General features: G+C 40.0%; 1 protein-coding gene across 6 annotated transcripts in view; it reads right to left on the minus strand.

Annotated features, from left to right (window-relative positions):
* The window catches only part of LOC126297586 (rho GTPase-activating protein 190), a 296,415-nt gene that overhangs the window by 202,564 nt on the left and 71,123 nt on the right, over positions 1-22,728 (minus strand). For all 6 annotated transcript variants that reach the window (XM_049988556.1, XM_049988559.1, XM_049988558.1 and 3 more), the window contains exons 7-8: positions 13,575-13,761; positions 13,379-13,494 (exon numbers count right to left, since the gene is read on the minus strand). In XM_049988556.1, coding sequence (XP_049844513.1) covers positions 13,379-13,494; positions 13,575-13,761 — 303 coding nt within the window. The remainder of the gene's footprint in view (positions 1-13,378; positions 13,495-13,574; positions 13,762-22,728) is intronic.

Genomic DNA, 22,728 nt, shown 5'->3' on the forward strand with positions numbered 1-22,728 from the left:
AAACCAGATCATCAAAGATATTTATAGGTGCTTGCAGAATGTCTACGGAGACATGGCAGTGAACAAAAATGCAGTGACTCCTTACGCAAGGTGTCAGTCATTAGTGCAACAAGGTCATGCAAAACTGTTTGATCTCCCGCGTGCCAGGTGACCACACAGAGCTGTGACTCCTGCGGTGTTGGAACATGCAGACACTGTCATTTGAGGTGATGATTGGTCACAATCTCAAACACCTCACTGCACAACTGGACATCTCTGTTGGCAGCGCTAACACACTTGACCACCAGCTGGGGTACTCAAAAGTGTGTACCTACTGGGTTCCCCACTGCCTAACACAATACCATAAAGAGCAATGAAAGACCATCTGTGTGGAATTGTTTGCTACTTATGATGCTGATAGTGACAATTTTTTGTTGAACACCATCATAGGTGATGAAATATCAACTGTGGAGTGGCACCTCTCCTTCGAAGAAAACGTTCAAAGCCGCACCCTTAGCTCGTGCAGTCATAACGATGGTCTTCTGGGACTCTGAAGTGGTTATTCTGTTTGGTGTCCTCCCTCATATTGCAATGATCAACTATCAAGTTATTGTGTTACCCTCAGGAAATTGAAGAAACGACTTCTGCGTGTTTGTCACCACAAAAATGCAAATGAACATCTCCTTCTCTATGACAACAGAAGGCCTCACACAAGTGTGTGACCTGAGAGGAGCTCACAAAACTTCACTGGACTGTTCCTCCTCATCAACCCCACAGCCTAGATCTTGCACCTTCCAGCTTCCATCTGCTCAGCCTAATGAAGGATGTACTCTGCGGGATGCAGTATATGGATTTTGGGGAGCTAATTGATGCAGCAAGTTATTAGTGTCACAATAGCACTACCAAACTGCCTTCATTACGTCACTTCACTTGCTAGTAAGTATAGCATTTCTCGGTCAGATCTATCATGTAAAACAAGCAGTTTCTCTGAAATTATCCCCTTTAAGTCCTATATTTGCACGCACTGAAGAACAGTTAACAGGATTCAGGATTCTCTTCTAGGCCTTTCCTGGCCACTTTAATACCAAGATGTACCTACAGTTTTGCAGCAAGTCTAGATGCATCAGCAGGTTTCTGAGATACAATCAACTGTCAGAACAAATCTGGGTTGCTTCATCAAGCATCTTTTAATGTGGTTTCTTTTCACCCTATATTCTTTTTCCCCATTAGAAAACCATACCGGAAAATTGTAATCATAATGTCTGAGGCAACTTTTCACTGGACAGTGCCCATACGAAAATGACAGTAAAACAAGAGAGCAATATTATGCAAACAATCTTCATCCTCTGTTGAGCAGTTAAACTACCAATGTGGCCCAATTCAACAGGATTCTGCACTTTCTAATACTTCGTCTACTGCCTCCCCCGAGCAACATGTGAGAGCACTCTTGTTAACTAGGTAAAGATGAGAATGCAGCCAATGGAGACTCTAATCTTTAATATTTGCCTCAATTGCACCAAGATGTGCTAACACTATTGGATAAGGGTATTTTGTTGATTCTTTCGTGTTTGTACTGCTGGGTAATTAGTGAATGAAGTATAGACTGTGTGATGACCAACACCAATCAGCTTTCAATCGATCTCTCAAAACAGCATTAGCCAATGTGTAATGTAAAATTACACAAAAATGTAATGGTTTATGGAATGCTATTGGATGTCCCAAGCCATTAGAAATAACTGAAAGCATTGTAGTGCTCTGAGTAAGCTTTGCTTCACAAGATGGAATAGTTTTTGATAAGACACATGTCTATGTAGTTATATAGAGCTATGTGATTCAAGAATTTCATACGAAACACTGAGTTTTAGCACATAAAACAGCCCATGGTGACTACCTATCAAGCACAATGGTGACTATCTATCAAGCACAATGGTAACTATCTATCAAGAAACTGTCAAAAGACAACGTGAAGACTTCTTCCACCTTTCCACAGTACAACAACTATTATGGAATTCTCTCACCCATGATTTAAAAACAAACGGCTCACCTGCAGTACTGTCCCTGAAAAAGGAAGGCTTACAATGAACTAATGATTTACAATAGTCAAATAAATGCCAAAGAAATTGGGTGTTGCATCTATGATGAAGGTGTGTGATAAAAGGATGATTTATTTTTCACTTTTGAATTGGGTTTTGGAGACGAAGTTGACATGGAATCACAATCAAGTAATTCACCAAAGATTAGAGTGGAATTTGTGATTTCTCATTTTCTGCTGAAGAAGACAGTGAATCTTCTTAGCAATAATGACAATTTTCATGAGATGTAACACACCGTTATCCTCTTTTGCATGTGGAGAGCATATTGTCATGTAGAAGAAGGTATAATTAGATGAATGACAAATGCTAACTTCACTTAACGAAGGTTTATTCAGCACTTGCACATACAAGAGCTAGGAGCGAATTGCCTCCGGCCAGAACACACACACACACACACACACACACATATTATATATATATATATATATATATATATACACACACACACACACACACACACACACACACACACACACACACACACACACACACACAGCTACAGAACATTCCAGTACAATGATTCTTGACATTTAAGGTTACTTTCAGAATGTACTCGAACCAAATATAGAAATTAAATTGGTACAGTTCAGGTGAGTTTTGAATTTACGACCCTCCACACAACAGTTTAGTATCATAACCACTACACCACGGAACTACTCAGCTTCTTCTGCAACATTCCTCCCTCCTTAAGAGAACAGCGTCTCGGTGTTACGTCCTGCTAGTCCAGGAATGAGTCATCAGTCCTGCATACTCCAACTCCTGATGGCTGATTCTTCCCTGGTGGTGATCTTCTTAGAACTTCTTTTGCCGCTACGCTCTTCATCACCTTTTCGCTTGTTGCCTGGCACTGGAGCTTCAAATTTTCCCAGGGTTGCAGGATCCTTATAGGACTTCATTCGAAGGACGTGGACCACATCTCTGACCTTTCGTCGTCTTGTGTCTGAGTCGAAATCTTCAACTGCGTAAGTAACATCAGACAACTGTCTTACAACCTTATAAGGTCCAAAGTAGCACCTGAGAAGCTTCTCAGAGAAACCAACCATCCAAACAGGAGTGGAGATCCAGACATGGTCACCAGGCTGGTAGACAACAGGGCTGTGGCTCGCGTCATACCTAGGGCGATCGTTTTCTTTAGCCTGCAGCATTCAGAGTCGAGCTAACTGCCGAGCTTCCTCAGCTCTGGTTAAAACCTGGCCAATGTAGTCATTGTCCACCTCATCAGAAGTAACGGAAACATAGTGTCCATCGTCTTAGTCACCTCACGACCATGCACCAGGAAAAATGGCACAAATCGTGTGGTGTCTTGACATGTGGAATAATTGGATCTACTGCCGGATGTTTGTGTCAGAGTGACAACAACATCCGGCAGTAGACCCGATTATTCCACATGTCAAGACCTCGCCGGGAAAGCCTGAAGAGTTACATGTGGTGTCTTGTTTGGCAGTGTTGTAGGCAAATGTCACAAAAGGTAGCACCTCATCCCAGTTGTTCTGCTCAACATTGACGAACACTGATAGCATGTTGGCGAAGGTCTTAAGGCATTCAGTAATCCCATTAGTTTGTGGTTCATAGGCAGTCATCATGTGATGAGTAATGTTACACTGACAGTTAACCTCTGTCACAAGTTTTGATTGAAAAACTTTCCCTTGATCCGCAGTTAACAACCTCGGGGCACCATGTTTTAATATGTGTTCCACGATGAATGTGGCTACCTCGAATCCTTCGGCTGTTTTCATGGCTTTTGTAATGGCATAGCGTGTCAGATAATCAGTGCAAACAATAATCCATCTATTGCCACTAGCAGACGTTGGAAATCGTCTGAGGAGGTCAATCCCAACACACTGGATAGATGTTTCGGGTGGTGGAATTGGTATGAGTCGGCCAGATGGTTTCTGAGGAACTGCCTTTCACCTCTAGCACTCTCGACAGTGCAACACATAATGACGGACACTCCTAAATAAACCTGGCAAGAAAAATCTCTCGCGGATTCTATCGTATGTATTAATAAATCCTGAATGTCCGGCCTCAGGTGTGTCATGGAATTTCTGTAGAACATCTAAGCGCATGTGTTTAGGAATCACTGCTAGCCACCTCTTTCCAAAGGGATCAAAGTTTTTCTTGTAAAGTAATCCATTAACTACATTAGATTGTCCTTTCACATTCTCTGACCGATTTAAGGCAAGCATAATTTGAGATTTCTTGGAGTCCTCCCCCTGCTCAGCAGAGAGATCCTGGAGTGCAGCGAGACAATCACTATCTTCATCAAAGTCTTGATGGTCTGGCACAGGGTTTCTTCAGAGGGGGTAATGTTATACTCTTGAAGATGTAGTGCCCACCTGGTGAATCGTCATGTTGGATCCTGAAGACCTGTCAACCAACAAAGTGGATGATGGTCTGTAACAACTGTGAATGGCCTCCCATACAGACACTGTCGAAATTTCCACATGGCCCAGATCACAGCAAGACATTTTCTTTCTGTAGTTGAGTAGTTTCTCTCGGCTTTTGTAAGTGTCCTAGAAGCATAGGTTATAACCTCCTCTTTTCCATCCAAAATTTGCACCAGAACAGCACCGATCCCATACCCGCTGGCATCTGTGTATAGTTCTGTAGGTGCTCTCTCATCATACAAAGTAAGTACAGGGTCAGTCGTCAGAGCTTTCGCAGCACATCAAAAGAATCTTGTTGAGCACCACCCCAGATAAATTTAGTATTAGCTTTTAACAACTCTTGGAGTGGCCTAGCTATGATACAAAAGTCTTTGGTAAAACGACGGTAATAACAACATAATCCGAGGAAGCTTCTCACATCTCAAATACTTTTAGGAATAGGAAATTCTGTTATAGATCTCACCTTTTCTGGGTCTGGCCACACACCTTTGTTTGACACATGGCATCCAAGTATTTTGATTTCTCGTGCTCCAAAGACACACTTCCTTGGATTATGTTTTAGTCCGTCTTGTTGGAGACACTTAGGAACAGCCCTCAGTCTTTTTATATGTTCATCGAATGTCTCTGAGAACACTATAATCTCATCTAAATAACAAAGACACATCGTCCACCTTCCATTCAAAAGTTGCTGCTGTATTACACAAACCAAACAGCATTGCCTTAAACTGATACAGGATCTCAGGGGTTATGAATGCAGTTTTCTCATGATCAGCCTCATCTACTTTGATTTGCCAGTATCCAGAGTACATGCCCATGGTTGAGAAAAACTTAGTCACCTACAGATAATATAGTGTATCATCAATTCGTGGAAGGGAATAAACATCCTTTTTAGTTATCTTATTAAGCTTCCTGCAATCAGCACAAAAGCACCAACTGCCATCCTCCTTCCTCACGAGCACCACTGGTGATGACCATGGGCTCTGAAAAGGCTGAATGGTGTCATTCATCATCATTTTCTCTACCTCGTCATGAATTATTTGATGTTCCATTGCTGACACATGGTATGCTCTCTGGCTAATTGGCTGATGGAGTCCAGTGCTAATCTGGTGCTTCACCGTCAATTTGTCTAATTTGCTCTTCACCTGTGGATTGAAGCATTCAGAGAACTCTTGAAGAATAGCAAGGAGGGTCGGGTGTTCCTTAGTGGTGATAGTCGAGTTAGAAGATCTTGTCTCGTTGTGCTAGTGCTAATTTCGCTCACAGACTCAGCATGAGAGGTTTCTATGATGCTCAGCTGTTCTTCAATTAACAGCTCAGCATATGCTATGCACATGCATCTTGAAAGGATCTGCAGTTCTCGGCAACAGTTAACTATCCACAATTCACCAAATCCATTCTTAAACGAGACGACAGAGGCTGGGATGACCAAGTTATTCTTCAGTGGTATGCTTCTCTTACATTCCACTGCAAGATCTATGAGTTGATGCATGGCACGATACGTGACAGTTACCTTTCTAGCGCTGACTGCAGGAATGATCACTTCATCCAGCACACAGTCTCCTCACACTCGGATACATACCTCCCTGTCCCCAGTATCTCATCTCATCTAGCATAATCTTCGAGTGACCACAATCTATTATTGCCTGAGAAGCTTTCAAAAAGTCCAATCCGAGAATGAAGTCATGACTACACTCTTGTAAGACAATGAATTTTAAGGGCTGTGTATGGCCACTTATACCCACATGAATGATACATCTTCCTGTACATTTTACATATTTCCCATTAGACACATTCAGCAGGGGCATTTTGTTGTCGAGTAATACGGTTTTCTGCAATGGGTGACGGTACTTATCCAAAATGACTTAATATGATGCTCCAGAGTCCAGAAGAGCTTGGGCTGGTCGGTCACCCATGAGGATATTGACGTAGTTTCCTATCATTTTTGTAGTTATCGACGGTGGAGGATTTTTCTCTTCGGTGGCCTCACCTCCAAGGAAGGTTGCACCGTTTACTTTTCCAGGTTGTGGTGGCTAGGTGATTGGCTGGAGCTCTAAATGGCAATGGAGACCTGGATCGGCGTGTTGGGGAGCGTGCTCTCCAGTGACTAGTTTGCGGCAATGGTGACTATGTTGTCCTGCACCCACATCTTCTTGTTCATCTACGTCGTCCTGGAGTTGGTGTCGGCTAAGATCAGTCTGCTGTCTTTTGTTGTGGGCATCATCAAATATCTGCCGCCTTTCTCGACAATAGCACACCACATGTTCTGGTCGCCCACAGTGGAAACAAACTGTTTGGTTATCCTGGGTCCTCCAGATGTCAGTCTTCCTTGGTGCCTAAACAGGTTCCTCATGTGACATTGCAGGAACGTAACTCTGCCTGGGTCTCAATTTTTTACCATTTTAAAGGGAAATGAAGGATTAGAGCTTGGGTTCAATGTCTGTTCCACTTCCTCCCTTATGACCTCTTGAAGCGTTTCGGGTTTTTGCTCGCTGTGCAATCAAGTGCCTTCTGTACTTCCTCTCTCACTATCTGATGAAGAACACTTGTGAAATCAGTTGCTTCCTCCATCACACACATCGACACAACATTTGGAAACTGTTCAAACTTCTTGCGTGTAATTCTTTTTTGATGCATTGTCTCGATACACCGGCACCATTTTATGTCATCTGCTGTCAAAACCTCCTCGATACATGTCCTCAGCAACCTTATCTTCCTCCTCCATTCTAGGATCCACTATTTTACACAGCTCCAAGACATCTTGAATGTAGGATGCTGTAGTTTCTCCTGGATGCTGTGCCATGCACTTTAATTTATCTTCAGCCTTGCACTTCTGTCGGCACGTGTCGCCGAAATACTTGCGCAATTCCACCTGGAATACTTCCCAGCTTGTGAACTTCTCCTTATTGTTCTCATACCATTGCTTGGCAGTGCCCTCCAAGTAGAAAAATATGTTAACCAAAGACACGGTGTCATCCCATTTGTTAAATCTGGCTATGCCCTCATATACCTTCAGCCACTTGGTTGGATCTTTGGCATTGTCACCAGAGAACCCAGAAGGATGTCTCATGTGGTGGCACCAGTTGCTGTCATCGTAATGTCCTCCTCTTCTTCTTCTGTCTCCGATAGATTGTGATCTGTTGAATATGGCTCAAACTCGGGTTTCTCACCACGTAAACGGCGGCTCTGTTGTGGGCTGATGTAGCCACTGTGTCGTCGATAATGTGCACTATCACAATTTCCAAAACCCAGCGTCTCCACCAGAATAGTGTCACACAGAAGAAGGTGTAATTAGACGAATGACGAACACTAACTTCACTTAACGAAGGTTTATTCAGCACTTGCACATACAAGAGCGTGCAGCGAACTGCTTCCAGCCTGAAAACACACACACACACACACACACACACACACTATATATACAGCTACACAACATTCCAGTACAATGATTTCAGACATTTGTGGTTACTTCTAGAATTTACTCGAACCGAATATAGAAATTAAATTTGTACAGTCCAGGTGAGTTTTGAACTCACGACCCTCCACGCAACAGTTTAGTATGATAACCACGGTGCTATTCAGCTTCTTCTGCGATAATATACTTTATTTCTTTTCCTTTATAAAACCTTCCAAAATTACAAACTATCTGATAGATGTTTGAAAATAAACAAACAAATAAGTAAAAGATAAATACAAGACTGACAAATAAATAAAAGATCTATAAATAAATCGAATATTTGTTCTTCAACAAAGCCACAAAAGTACATTTGTTTTATAAATGACAAAGGACTAGAGAAATCAATGCCTTTGGATTTCAAATTTATCTATTACTCATAACCAACAATGAATCTGTTTTGTGTGAACATCTTTATTTCTCATTAACAAACACTAATTTTCATCTGTATTCATTATTCACCATTCAAATATATAACATGGACAACAACTTACTTAATTTTATTATACGAGCTACAGAATCAAAATATTACAGGTTAACCACATCAGTGTCCATCCAACAGCCATTGCTTGTGTTCTGAATTATTAACTTCTGTGAACTCTATACATCCCACAGTATTCATTCTGTTCCTCTATATCAAGTCTGTGCAAGTGCTCACTTCATTAAATTAGTTCTGCTGATTTAACGGTATTTTCATCATGACTGCTTCTGTGGATCACACTATGCTCCTATAAAATCTGAAGAATTTTGCTGGTAACTGGTTTTCACCATAATGCAAAGTGATTCATAAAAAAACTCAGGGAGTGCACACAATGAAACAGCATTTTGGAAGGGGGGGAAATCACCACCTGTGCACCATAGCTATCGATACTGGGTCCTCTTTTGTGCTTTGTACATATAAATCATCTTTCATCATACAAGGTGCGATTCGCAAGTTACAAGAGTAGTGGAGCGCGCGTGGACCAGTTCTGCCGGGTGGGGGAAGTAGGGGGGGGGGGGGGGTCAGGGAACGAAATGACGCTGCGGCAGTTGCCTCTGGAACCATGGGGAGTGTGCATCGCTTGCAGTGTGAGTGCGTGTCATTGACCTCGGTCAAAAAGTGGGAGATGCGAAAATGGAGCAGCACTTGGAAGAGCGTTATGTGATTAAGTTTTGCATGCAAATGAACAAAACCGCCACGGAGACTCTTGGTATGATTCAAGAGGCCTTTAAGGAAGAAGCCATGTCCCATGCAATGGTTTTCATGTGCCACAAACGTTTCAAAGATGGCTGCGGGAATGTTATCGACGATGACCGCTCTGGGAGGCCATCATCAAGCTGAAGTTTCGTCAAGTTCAACGTGACAGCACTGCCGCAGCCACCCTACAGCCCCGTCTTGCCTCCGAGTGACTTTTTCCTCTTCCCCCAAATCGAGACAGGCCTAAAAGGGAAGCGATTCGACTCCATCGACGCCATCCAGCAGGCTTCGACGAGAGCCCTTGACAGCATGACACCTGAGGCCTTCCGGAAGGGCTACGAACAGTGGAAGACATGTTGGCAGTGCTGTGTTGATGCTGAAGGATCATATTTTGAAGAATTTTAGTGCACAGTAGGTAAATGTCCAATAAATTTCGAGTTATGAGTTAAGTCTTGAAACTTTTGAATCACACCCTGTATATATGTGCAAGAAGTAGAAATAGGTTTCTTTGCTGAGAGCACAAGTTTTATAATTAATCCTAATGGAGTAACTTCAATATTTGAGAATGTAAATATTTTATTGAAAATTAGCAACTGGTTCTCTGCAAATGTACTGTAACTTAATATAAATAAAATAATACATTCAATCCAGGGCTGCACAATGCACACCACACAATTAGAAATAATCAACAAGGATGAGTCAGTAAATGCAACCAAATATTCTAAATTCTTAGGTGTTCATACTGACAGAAACCTGAACTGGAAGTCAAATGTTACAGAGCTTCCTAAATCTCAAATCCCTGCAACTTTTGTGTTACAGATATCAAATTTAGAGATGAAAAATCAAAAAGCTGACCAGCTCTGCATTTTTTCACTCACTAATGTCTTATTGTATCATATTCTGAGGAAACTGAGCTTTGTGGAGGAAAAGAATTTGTTGCACAGAAACATGCAATAAGGATAATGTGAGGTGTCCAATCCAGAACCTCTTGTCTTGTAGAGAGCTCATTACAATGTTGGGCATCCTGCCAACAGCCCAAAGTAAATGTACTGCCTTATAAAGTTTGTAGTCAACAATTAATCACAGTTTGAAAACAATAGTGACATTCAAAAGTATAATATTAGCACAGTAAAGAAACGAATCAAGTATTCCACCATAAAAGTCTTTGACCACCTACCTGGTGGTGTAAGGAATTAAACACATCATAAAATTAGCTTTATACTCAAACTGAAACCATATTTAATTGATAACTACTTCTACTCCACAGAAATATTTCTTAGTTAGTAGCAAAGTGTGGTTAAGATACAAAGAGTGAGATCAAATATAGTTAAGTATAAATCACTGTATGCGCAGCAAAAAGAAACAATACAACAAAACAAACCATAGATTATGAATTATGTAAATGATCAGCAAATTGTCATATTTTCTTCCAGGTGTAAAAGTGTACGCTAACTGTAAAACTGGCTTTTTTTTACCATTCCACCTTTTTCTACAGCTTTCAAATAGACAATGTTTTTATTTTAAAGTACTAAGCTTTGTTGCATTAGTTCTGAAGAAAGGGGAATTAAATCAGCATCTGTCAGCTACTAAAAGAGACAGCGAAAGAATAGACTAACTGATACAGAATCTCATGAGGTTTTACTTTGTAAGTTCCAGCCTGGTAGTTGCAGTGTGCATCTTGGCATCAGCATCATCATAACATGGCCACAAATTGTTTTGTCTGTTGTAACTTCTGCATGGTATCTGGTAATCTGAATGGTATCTCGTAAGAGTCTGTTTTAATGGTTTGGCAGGAAGTTGTTATCAGGTACAAGACAGAAACTTCAACAAAAAGAAAAATTCGTTTATGGTACAAAACATTTTGTTGTACACACGGTCAAAGGCATGGGGAGGAAGATTTTTTCCACAGAAATTGGTTTTTAGTGAAGAAGCCAAGTTTAATGTGTCAAGATGAATTGTCACAAAATATACATTTGTGACAGAAAATTATCATGTGACAAAGGAATACCACCATTTCCCTAAACTGAATGTGATTTTTGATACATCTTTGGACAATGTTTCTTTGTGGGGGCAATCATACTGGTGTGATGTACCAGGACACACTGTAATAATGGTTTATGCCATAATTATGAGTCACCAACTTTTCTATCTCCATGTCCTCTTACTTAATGTGTATGTTGAGTGGGAACCTATTTCAGTTGCTGAACTGCATATAGAGGCTGTTTTTAAAATTTAACAACTACGAAATGGCTTTGTTTTCTATCTGAGAAATGCAACTACAACCATTTCACAGAATTTTCTGTGACAGCATATACTTTGATTTACTTAATCCTTTGACTGCTCTGGACATGTTAACGTACGTGCCTTTGTACCTGTCTCTGTGAGCTCTGAATGTGTTTGTGTGTGCCACTAGTCCTTCTACCTGGTACTCTGAATGTGTCTACCCATAGACACGTTCAGAGTACCAGGTAGAAGGACTGGTAAACATGTTCAGAGCATACAGGGACAGATACAAAGGTGTGTGCGTTAACATGTCCAGAGTAGTTAAAGGGTCACAGTAATTTCCAATTTCATGTTCAATGAACTTCTGTTATCGTTTCTTCTGACTTGATCAATATTGTCAACAACAAATCCCCCCGTGGAGTATATGTAAAGGGATGGCAGAGTTGGGATTCTGAAACACCTGAACAACGGCTTATACGAAGTTCACAAACTGAAACTATAAATCTACAATCAATGTAACTGTGTATACATAGCACTCCATAACACTGCACAAATTATTAGAATTCCTATACCCCATGAATGGTAGAACGGCAACAGATGCACATTAGTGTTGTTGGTGTTAAGTGTTGTTACCAGGCCTGGTAGAGTATATAAAGGGTGCAAACTGTGTCAGATGTTGAGGGATCACTGTGAAGGATGTGTAGATCCTGCAAAATCATATGAGACAGCATTATCAGCACCTAACAGTGTTTGAAAGGGGCCTTGCTGGTTGAGTCATACGATATCCAGATTCGTGGGGCATTTGGATGTGACAGTGGTCCAATGTTGGACTGTATGTGAATGTGAGGGCAGGAATACTGGTCAGCAAGGTTCCAGTCGACCACATTTGACCACCAGGGAGGATCACAGTACTGTGCACCAAGCACACTGTAACCCCTTCATGCCTGTGCCTACAACCCAAGGACAAGTAAGGTCCTTCCTGCAATACTCTGTGTCATCACACGCCATTGGTCAGACACTAGTGGGCAACTGGACTAAGGAAATACCATCCTGTGTGTAGGCTGTCATTAACAATATAAACAGCTGTGTGTGGAGTAGAGCACTGATAGGCAAGCATGGATTGCTGATGAATGGCATTGCACTGTGTTCAGCAATGAATTGCAGTACTGCTCTACCATCATCAGCGAGTATGGCAGTGCCCCAGGAAGGTGTCCCATTCTTCCGTTGTTTTGGAGTGTAAAGTTGTATTAACCTGGAGTCATGGTGTGGGCAGCCATTGAGTATGATTTCAGGTCACGCCTGATAGTTACTCTCATGCAACAGTATCGTGGTGACATTTTTCAACAAGATAGTGGCAAGAGTCTCTATGAACTGTGTCTGACAATGAGATACTCCTGTGGCCAGCAAGACCCTCACATCAGTACATGATTGAACATGCAGTTCAAACATCAACTCTATCTGAGTGCTAGTTGCCTGGATATTAAGGACCATTTAGATGTATGATAGCTTCCGTCAGGAAAGGATATAATGGCTTTATAATACCCTTTCCACCCAAATCAGTGGATGCATTTAGGCCAGAGGAAAAGCAACATGGTACTGAAAGTGGATCAAATTCTATTTGAATTTTACTTGATTTTGCAAAAACTGAAGTAATATCACAAACCCTCTCACCCCATTAAGTGTTATTTCATTTCCTCCTCCCCCTCTGTGTGTTTCACTTTTTTGTCAGGCAGTGTATAATAAGGAGAAATGATGTACACTATCCTTCAGTTATCTTTATTGAGGTACAGAAAGGAGTAAGGCATTCAGCAATAAAAGTCTTTAACACCGTAACTAGTTATGTGAATAGTGTGAAAGATAATAATAAAAAAATTTCAAACACAAAATCATAACACAACTTCAATTTCAAAATTTTTTAAAAGGCAATCATGTAAAATGTCAGCATATAGCTATATTTTGAGATGAGAAACTTTGTTATATGAACATTCTACATTATAATGTGAGATTACAATTGTACTCCACGAGACATGCAACTAACTCAATACTATAAAAATGGTTTTCTTTGTACCTGGAGTCATCCTGCAAAGCATCAGTTATTTCCTTAATATCAGCCTGTGTTATCGTTCCAGTAGGTGCAATGCTTTTGAAGTGGTAAAATAAATCTGCATGTTCCAACAGTAGTTCCTATAATTAGATAAATACAGAAGATGTACACATGACACAAGAAATATATAAATTTTAAATTTAAACCTTCACAGACATACCTGGAAATTGTGCTTTGCCTTCTCCACAATTTCTTTTTGGTGCTGATCATATATTTGTTGGCGATCTTGTTCAGACAGGGCCTCAAAACATTCTCGACCCATAAAAAGCACCTGGACCTCTGATAAAAGTTTACCTGGAGTGACATAACCTGTGTCCTCAAGTAACTGCTTGAACTGCTTCTTCCACCTGCCGAACAGATGACACAATCAGCATCTGTGGTTTTCCTTGAACTCTTGCCTCAACCATTACAAACAAATAATCCTATTAGACAAAGGCCCAAATCTGCACCAGCTAAGGCCACATATAAGAAAAATATTCAGCATTTGAGCAAGTAATTTCGGAAAACCAGAGAAAGCCTACAGAATGGAAAATAAGGAATGAAATTTGATAACATAAGAACATATCTATAATGTTTCTACACCTACATTTCACACACTACAAGGAAAGGAGTGCAGGAGTGTGAAAAATATTATACGTGGAAATTCATACACAGTAAGTAGAAGGAAGGAAGGTCAGAGTTTAACAGAAGCAACTGAAGAAGCAGTGGCTACGTAAATTTCATGTATAACAGGCAGTCAAATGGAAATAAGACAGATGGAAAAAGTAAATAAACTGTTCATTTTTTCACAGTAATCACCATACCTTTAATAGATTTATCCACTGTGAGACAAGATGGTAAATGCCCTCGCAGAACAATGTTTGTGGTTGCCTGTGGGACGATGACTGCGCCCAGGCATGTACCTCTTTGTCCGAAGCAAATCAATGTCCAAAAATGTCTTCTTCAGGGCTCCAAAAATATGAAAATTGCATAGGGAGAAATTGGCACTATATGGAGGATGTTTAAGGGCTTTCCAGTGAAACTTCTTCAGTGCAGTCGAAACAATCTAGGCAACACGTGGGCAGGCATTAGCCTGCCACTGAATGATGTCCCCCATCAACATTCCTGCATGTTTGGACCTGAACGCATGTTACAGTTTTTGCAAAGTGACCATGTACCACTGTGAGTTAATTATGGCATCATCTTCCAGAAAGTCAATGAGCAGTGGGCTCTTGCAGACAAAGAAAAAGGCCACCACAACTTTCCTGGGGGTGGCATGCCTGTTGTTTCAACAACGCTGCAGACATTTCACTGGGAGTATCAATCTGTCCCCATGTGATGTCTACATGTTTAGAGCCCTGAAATAAGACATTCATGGCTGTCAATTTGCTTTGGACGAAGAAGTGCACACCTACCTACAATCACGGATCCATATATGACTGGAAACATTTTTCCATGAAGGCACTGACCATCTTGTCTCACAGTGGGTTAAATTTATTAACTGTTATGGCGATTACTTTTGAAATATTAAGCAATTTACTTATCTTTTTTCATATGTCTCATTTTCATTTGACTGACCCTTATACAAACAAACTGTAGTCGGACCCTGATCCAACAACCATTAATTCCAGGTTTGTTTACAGATCACAGCTCAAATATCCCTGAAATGTGGCTTTTTCTATAAGTGAAGCAATTTTTTGCCATTTCTACATGCCTGCCTGATTCTCAGTACCACTTCTACTTGGTGAGTGTGGATCTATTGTCACACACATATTACAAAGCACTGTTTGTAAGAAATTTTCAACAGTGAGATATGCAAGAACAAAGCCCAACTTTGTCTTATTTTATGCACAGAGGCCAGATTCATAAATCATTCCAATATAATTAACTAATGCAAAAGAAAAGCAGGGTGGAAGATCAACAGCAGAAATTCTGACTTTAACTCCTGTATCAAATAAATGTTTTTGTGACAACAACAAGCAACCATCATCCTACTTACAAACAAAAGGTTTGCAGTATTAAAGTTGTCCTAAGCCAGCAAGAAGAGCTGTGAAAGTATACTCTTGCAAGATCTACACGCATAAAAATAGCTGCTTGAAGCCATTATTAAAACAAGAAATCCTGGACAAAGAATGGCATTTCAATCAACAGAGCTTCTTACAGTTTAATAACAGTGCACATTTATATCTCCTACATTGCTCACGATTCAAAAGGCAGTTTTCTCATATAATTCCATAGTTTCCAAGTTCCCTTAGCATATAACTTCAGTCTTGGTGAGTCATCAGCAAGTCAAGTCTCCCTCAGGCACAAATCTTGGTTACAACAACAGTTTGCTCCTTGAAAAAACTGTTAACTGCTGTTTTAGGTTTCTGTGAACTCAAAAGAGTTACCAGAAGTTCACTGGTAGAGGTGCACTAATATATGTTTTCTGGATCCAAGTTGAGCAGAGATACCAAAACTTCCTTCAATAACTCATCATTTTCAGTAAAATTTAATTCCCGTTATCTCTCCATATAACACAAGCTGCCTCCCAAGATGACAGACAATATTTGGCACGAGTCATTTCAGATTCTATGTTCACAGCAAAGTTACCAATAAAAAATGGCATCTGCAGCATTTGTGAGTAAGTAGTGTGACTATTTCATGTCAAAAGACAATTACCACTTTATCAAACCCAAATATGGTATCTTAATGTTTGCACCATATATTTTGATCTGGCAGAAATGTTGTGCTCATTCATCAAGACTGCAATCTATATCATTTGTGTTACCAAATGTCCAAAATCCTTTCAGAAACACTTGTTAACTCCATTCTTTTAACCAACTTTCATTTTGTGGATATTCCATTTAATCTGACAGTTCTCAATTTATTCATAGAGCATTACAAAAGACATGTGCTAGACATAGCACATTGTAAACCTGAGGTACATCACAAGTACATAGATACTTTCACTGTTTGGATCCACAGTGAGGAACAACTCGATGATATTTTAACGCATCTGAAAATCCTCCATGCCAACACTAAATTTACTACGGAAGTAGAAAAAGATAAATAGCTACCAATTCTAGATGTGGTGGATATGAAGAAAGGTGAAAACTTGGACCACAGCATGTACTCAAAACTGACACATACAGTTGGGGAACTGCACAAACTTCTAAACCATTACCAGGCCAGAAAAGAGAACAACTTATTATGCTCGTGATTTGTGCAAGACAAATATGTGAGCCACAGCACCTCAGATGTGAGACACAACACCTGGAGTGCATTACAAAGAACAATGGATACTTCACTAGTTATGTAAGACCAGACATGGGGAAAGTAGACACGCCAGAAGCAGAAATGTCTGGTACAGCCCATCTGCCATACATCTGCAGGGAGATAAACAGAACTAAAAACATGGTGTAAAGATGATCTAAATTGACCAAGAAAACCAGAGTGTCTCAGATTGGCCTACTAACAATGTCAGGAGTAACCACAAATTGTGTAGCTTTGGAAAAGTCTATGTTGGAATCAAGATGATCCATCAATACTAGGATCATTGAACATAAATGGTATTGCAGACTGGGAAAGATGGAAATATTGGCCATGGAGGAGCAGGTGTTGTGTGAAACTGACAACATAACAAAATTGGTTGACACACAGGTTCTTGCTGTGGAGGAGAGCTATCATGCCCATTTGTTCAGGAAAACCATTGAAATGCATAAATATGACAAGAAAGGAGAAAGCCTCAAGATAAACAGATCCTGGATTCCTGTGCTGCAAATAACAATGGAGGAGTTACAGCAATAATGACTGAGCAGGTGTCCCTCATAGACATTAGTATGTGGAGTACATGTAATCCCAAGCCATGGGATCGAATCGAGTTCTGCCACCACCCATGGAGTGTGAATACTTGAGAATGCCAGCCACTTGTGCTGGAGAAATGTCAGAAAAATCATTCAACACATATCAGCCAAAAATTCTTTCCCAATCTTAGAGAATCTTTCATATTCTTGACAATTTTGAAAGTTGACTTCCAAGGACAAAGAGCAAACAGATGGTTTGTGAATATATACGCTGTCTATGCTGGTGCTGGGCAAATCAGCTTGCAGTACTCAATACACAGTTTTGTCTAGAATTGGCCTTGAAGAACAAAATACATATCCTTAATGACAGATTTAAAAAACCAATATTCTGTTTTTGTTGAAGGCACCACCTTTCAAGATGGTGAAAGATTTAGATAAAGGTGAGGAAAATATGTTAGCAATGTACTTTGCTCACTCACAATCCCATCTCCATCCATAAACATAATTTTGTGTGTGCAAGTTACATCTTAAATACATTTCATATATGTTATTGCTACCACATAACTCTTCTTTCTACTCTCACCATTACACTAACTTTCAAGCAGTTTAAAAAAGTTGAGAAAGGTGTTTCATTTGATGTTAAACGGATGTCTATGCATTATCTGTGAGGAATATTTACCTTCCCAAAGAATAAGGTGATATGTTTCATTATTTTAAAAGAGCATCTTGAAAGACAGTAAACTTATGTACTGCTAGGTAAATTTTTAAGAAATTTAGCTTCATTTATCCAGTGATTATATTCAATTTTTTTTTCAAAAGATGAAAAACAGACTTGATTTACGTAACACATTGAGTGTTATAATGAACTGAGAAACTACAGTAAATAACAAAAATACGGTTTGGAATAAAGTAGCTGATAATATCATGTACACAATGTGTTACTAGTCCAAACAGATAAATTTAGATGAAAAGTAATTTCTCTTTGGGAGATATAAAATACTCAATTATTAATAAATTGACAACTTCTAATACATATGAAAAAGTTAAGTATGATGAACATGCATCACAAGTTGTGTTGTTACACTCATACTAACATGTATTTATGATACAAAATTTTCAGGCACTACAGTGCAATACCAGAAAGTAAACAAAGTTACTGCTAAGCTAAAATGAATCTAAAGGCACTTGCAGCTATTTTCTCAATAACTAATGGTAAATTCTATAAAAGTGAAAAAAAAGTTTTTTCATTAGATAATGATAATTAAAAATGACATGATATTTCAAAATCTAACAGCGCTCTCAGATTTTATGCATACAATTTTGAAAGGCTCCAAACATGCAGTCCGAGAAAGAAACTGTAAGCACATAGCACAAGATTTCTTGAAATGCCTGGAAATTGGTGCAATCATTCTATAATTCTGGCTCAAAAATTATGTGGGATTAAATTAAATATTAGTACATAGATTGCCTGTAGATGTACAATTTTTATTATTCATAAACAAAATGGTGTTAATGCAAAAGTCAAATCATTCTCTCAATTCTCTCTTTTTCATTGTTATTAGTCAAGATGCGTTATGAGCAATGAACAAACCAACCATGCGAAAAATCAGTTTCAGTTCTTCATGAGTTCTTCTCTAAAGTGCCAAAATTTTTTATTTGCAAATACTAGCTTGGGCAATATGACAAATCTAATTTACACCACCAACAAAATCATTAAAGCTGCTTACTATGAGAGATTTGATCTGTCATTCCTTCAAGTTTCTTTAAGTGCTTTCTACTTCAGCCCACTAATACATATCATTTCATCAGAAGCAATTATAGTTCTTTCCTCTGCTTCCATAAGCTCTTATTGTACCAAAATAATATCTACACTTTTTGCTACAAGCTTCCCATCCATACCTCCTTTCACTAAATAATCTAATTTATAAATTGTTATTGATCAATTCACTAAACAGTCAACAAATTTTGTCTACCATTGCCCACTTTCAGTCTATCTTCTTTGACTTGCTAAAGGATAAGTTTGAAACTGCAATTTATGGTCTAGGTTTGATCCTCATATGGTACGATGTAACATAACTTTCACCTTTGGCAGCACACTGAGAGTATAAAAAACACCACGATCAGGCCTTGAAGCTCATGATTTAACATACTGTTGACAAAGGTGTTATTAGTGCCGGAGAACAAACTTTGTTAGGACAATGGTGGTAAAGGCAATCAGAAGCATCTTCTTCAATGGAGCAATTATGGATACCACAAGAACCTGAATCAAAATGCCAGGAAGAGGATTTGAACCCCACTTCTACCAGAGCGAGTCCAGTGACTTACAACACTATGCCATTTCATTCATCCTGCAAGACAGAAATTCAACTTTTGTGCACAATGTTACCTCACAGTGCAAATAAGGAAAGTGATCACAAAGAGTGATTGCAGAAAGACCTTTGTGGGACACAGTGAAAATTTGCTGTTAAAATCATTAATTTTATTGAAAATTAAAATGAGAAACACATGACAATGCTGACAGAGAAGACAATGGAAGGAGCAAGCAACTGCAAAGTAAAAGTTCAGTAAGTCTAAATTGTGCTAATTATGGAAGGAAGGAGGCAATGGTGAGTGGAGCAGGATTTAGATGGCCACATAAAAGCAGAGTAAGTAGAATGCACACAGTAAATATTTCACTGATGATATAGATAAGTGTGACACACACACACACACACACACACACACACACACACACACACACACACACACACACACACGATGCTGGCTGGAACACAATGTCGAGATTGCAGCTTGGCAGTCAGGGTAAGGTCACAGTTGGGGTGGGCAGAGAGGTGGGAGGTAGGAAGAGGGGTTGCAGTAGGTAGCTAGTGGCTTGAAGGGAGGCAGCCAGTTTGCTGGCTAAGAACACAGGAGGGAGGAAAGGCAGGTGTATGGGCTAGACATGTGAAGCATGGGTGCTGGAGCAAATAGGGAGTGGCACATGATAACAGTGCAATACAAATGTGAACTGGGAGGTGTTAATAGGACAGAGGAAGGGGAAACAGTTGGTGGAGGGTGTGGTGACAGTGGGATACCTGACATCGATGCGCAGAGTGCTGTGGGAGCAAAGGATATGTTGCAAAGCTAACTCCCATACCTGTAGTTCAGAAAAGCTGGTGACAGCGATAAGGATCCAGATGGTGCATTTTGTGAAGCGGTAATTGAAAGCAAGTACGTTGTGCTCAACTGCATGTTGTGTCACTGGTTGGTTAACTTTGTCCTTGGCCACAGTTTGGCCATAGCCACTTATTCTAATGGACAGCTGATTCTTTGTCATACTGACATAAAATCTGTGAAGTGATTGCAGCTTATTTGGTATATGACATGAGCAAGTCTTGCACTTGGTTCTTCCATGGGGATATGATCCCTGTGGCAAGTGACTGAGATTGGGAATGGCATAGGGATGGACTAGAAAATTGTGTAGGTTGGGTGGGTGATGAAGTAGCACATTAAGAGGGGTGGGAAGGATCTTTGGTAAGATGTCCTTTAGTTCAGGATATGACGATAGGTAATCAAAGGCCCGGTAAAAGATATGGTTCAGCTGTTGCTGTCAAGGGTGATGCTAGGTGATTGATTGATTTGTTTTTTAATGAGGCAGGTGGAGGGGGGAGGGGGTGTGTCCTTTGTAGCTGATTCTTGGGGGTGCTGGGAGGATTAGAGGTATGTGAGGATATGGCACAAGAAATATGTCTGTGGGCTAGGTTTCAGATATGGGGCTTTTCTGTGAAGGTCCTCATGAGACATTCACCATACTTTGCAAAGGGATTCTCATTACTGCAGCTATGCCATCCATGGGTGGCCATGCTATATGGAAGAGATTTTTGTGTGTGGAAGCGATGACAGCTGTTGAAATACAAGCACTGTTTGTTAGTGGATTTAATATGGGCAGACACGTGGAAGGAGGCATCAGAGAGGAGGAGGTCAGTATCCAGAAAGGTGGCATATTAGGTAGAGGAGGACCAGCAGAAGCAGATGGGAGAAAAGGTGTTGATGTTGTGGAGGAATGGGGATAGGGTTTCTTGGCCCCGAGTCCAGACCATGAAGATATTATCACTGAACCTGAATCAGACAAAGGATTTGGGTGGCTAGGAAGGCTTCCTGCAGATGGCCCATAAAAAGATTTGCATAGGAAGTTGCCATGGTAGTGCTGCCAATTTGTTTATATAACTCCCCCTCAAAGGAGAAGCACACACATGGCACACACTCCCAATTCACATCATGTTTTGTTCCCCACTAGCACTAGCATCTGTGCATCATATGCTAGCTTGTTCATCTGCCATCCCTCACTCCTGCATTCCTAGCCAGTGTACCAGCTGCCTTCTTTTGAGCCACTAGCTACTCTCCTCGAACCCTGATCCTGCCTCCCATGTCTCTCACTGTCTACCTGCCCCACCCAACATACCCCCATCCCACTCCAGCTCAAGAAAAGATTGATTCCATAAGCTAGGAATATCTCTCTCTCTCTCTCTCTCTCTCTCTCTCTCTCTCTCGTGTGTGTGTGTGTGTGTGTGTGTGTGTGTGTGTGTGTGTGTGTGTGTGTGTGTGTTTAATGACTCAATGCTTCTGTTATTCAGTGAGTGGTCCCCCTTAGTTCTAAAATTATTTACATTCTACCAGAACTTTCCTACTATATTAACACTCTATTATTATTATTATTATTATTATTATTATTATTATTAGAATTTAGCTAATTCAGGATCATGTGAATAAGCTGATTTATGACATGATATTCTTTTCCTTTATTTTTATTTTTTGCTTCCCAATATTACTTAATTCTTGCTCTTTGTTGTTCCCTTCTACCAATGTCCCCCCCCCCCTTCTTGTGTGTTTTCTTTTGGAAACCTTTAACTTCTTTCACCTTTTCCTGAATTCATGTCTGTTTGTTCTCTATGTCACTGTATGTTTCTCCCAACTCCTACAGATCTTCCATAATGTCTATAAACCACAAAATTTGTTTTTTTGTCAATATACTTCATTATTTTTTATGACAAAATGAAGCATTAGAATTTAGTCACTGGTTTACTTAGAGGAACAACGCATTAAAATGTGAATTAATGTAGCAAAGTGACAGTGTGTGAGAAGTACTGTCAAGTAATACCGTTGGGCATCATCTCAGTGTTGAGAATGCAGAGTTCTGTTTCATGTTCACTTCTCCTCTATGACTAAAACAGAAAAACTGCATGTGGAAACTGACAGGAAAAAATTAAAAATGCATAGAGACAAGGAAAACCATACTTTTGGTATTAATTAATGCACTGACAAAAGTCAGCAAGACAATAGTTCTCCTCCTACTGCCATATCATCATTTAGACCATGGGTGGGGAATCGGCAGCCCATGAGTTAAATTCGTTCCACGATTGGTTTGAATCCGGCATGTGGAAGATATTCTGGGTAAACAATAAATGACTGTACTCTCAAAAACATGTGCTGAGGCATAATCTCTTGGCGTCACACGCCAAGAAATGGGCCCCAACTTATATCGGTGTTACCCAAAAAACGTTGAGGTCATGG

This window comes from Schistocerca gregaria, chromosome X, assembly GCF_023897955.1.
Source record: "Schistocerca gregaria isolate iqSchGreg1 chromosome X, iqSchGreg1.2, whole genome shotgun sequence".
In the NCBI taxonomy this organism is placed as follows: domain Eukaryota; kingdom Metazoa; phylum Arthropoda; class Insecta; order Orthoptera; family Acrididae; genus Schistocerca; species Schistocerca gregaria.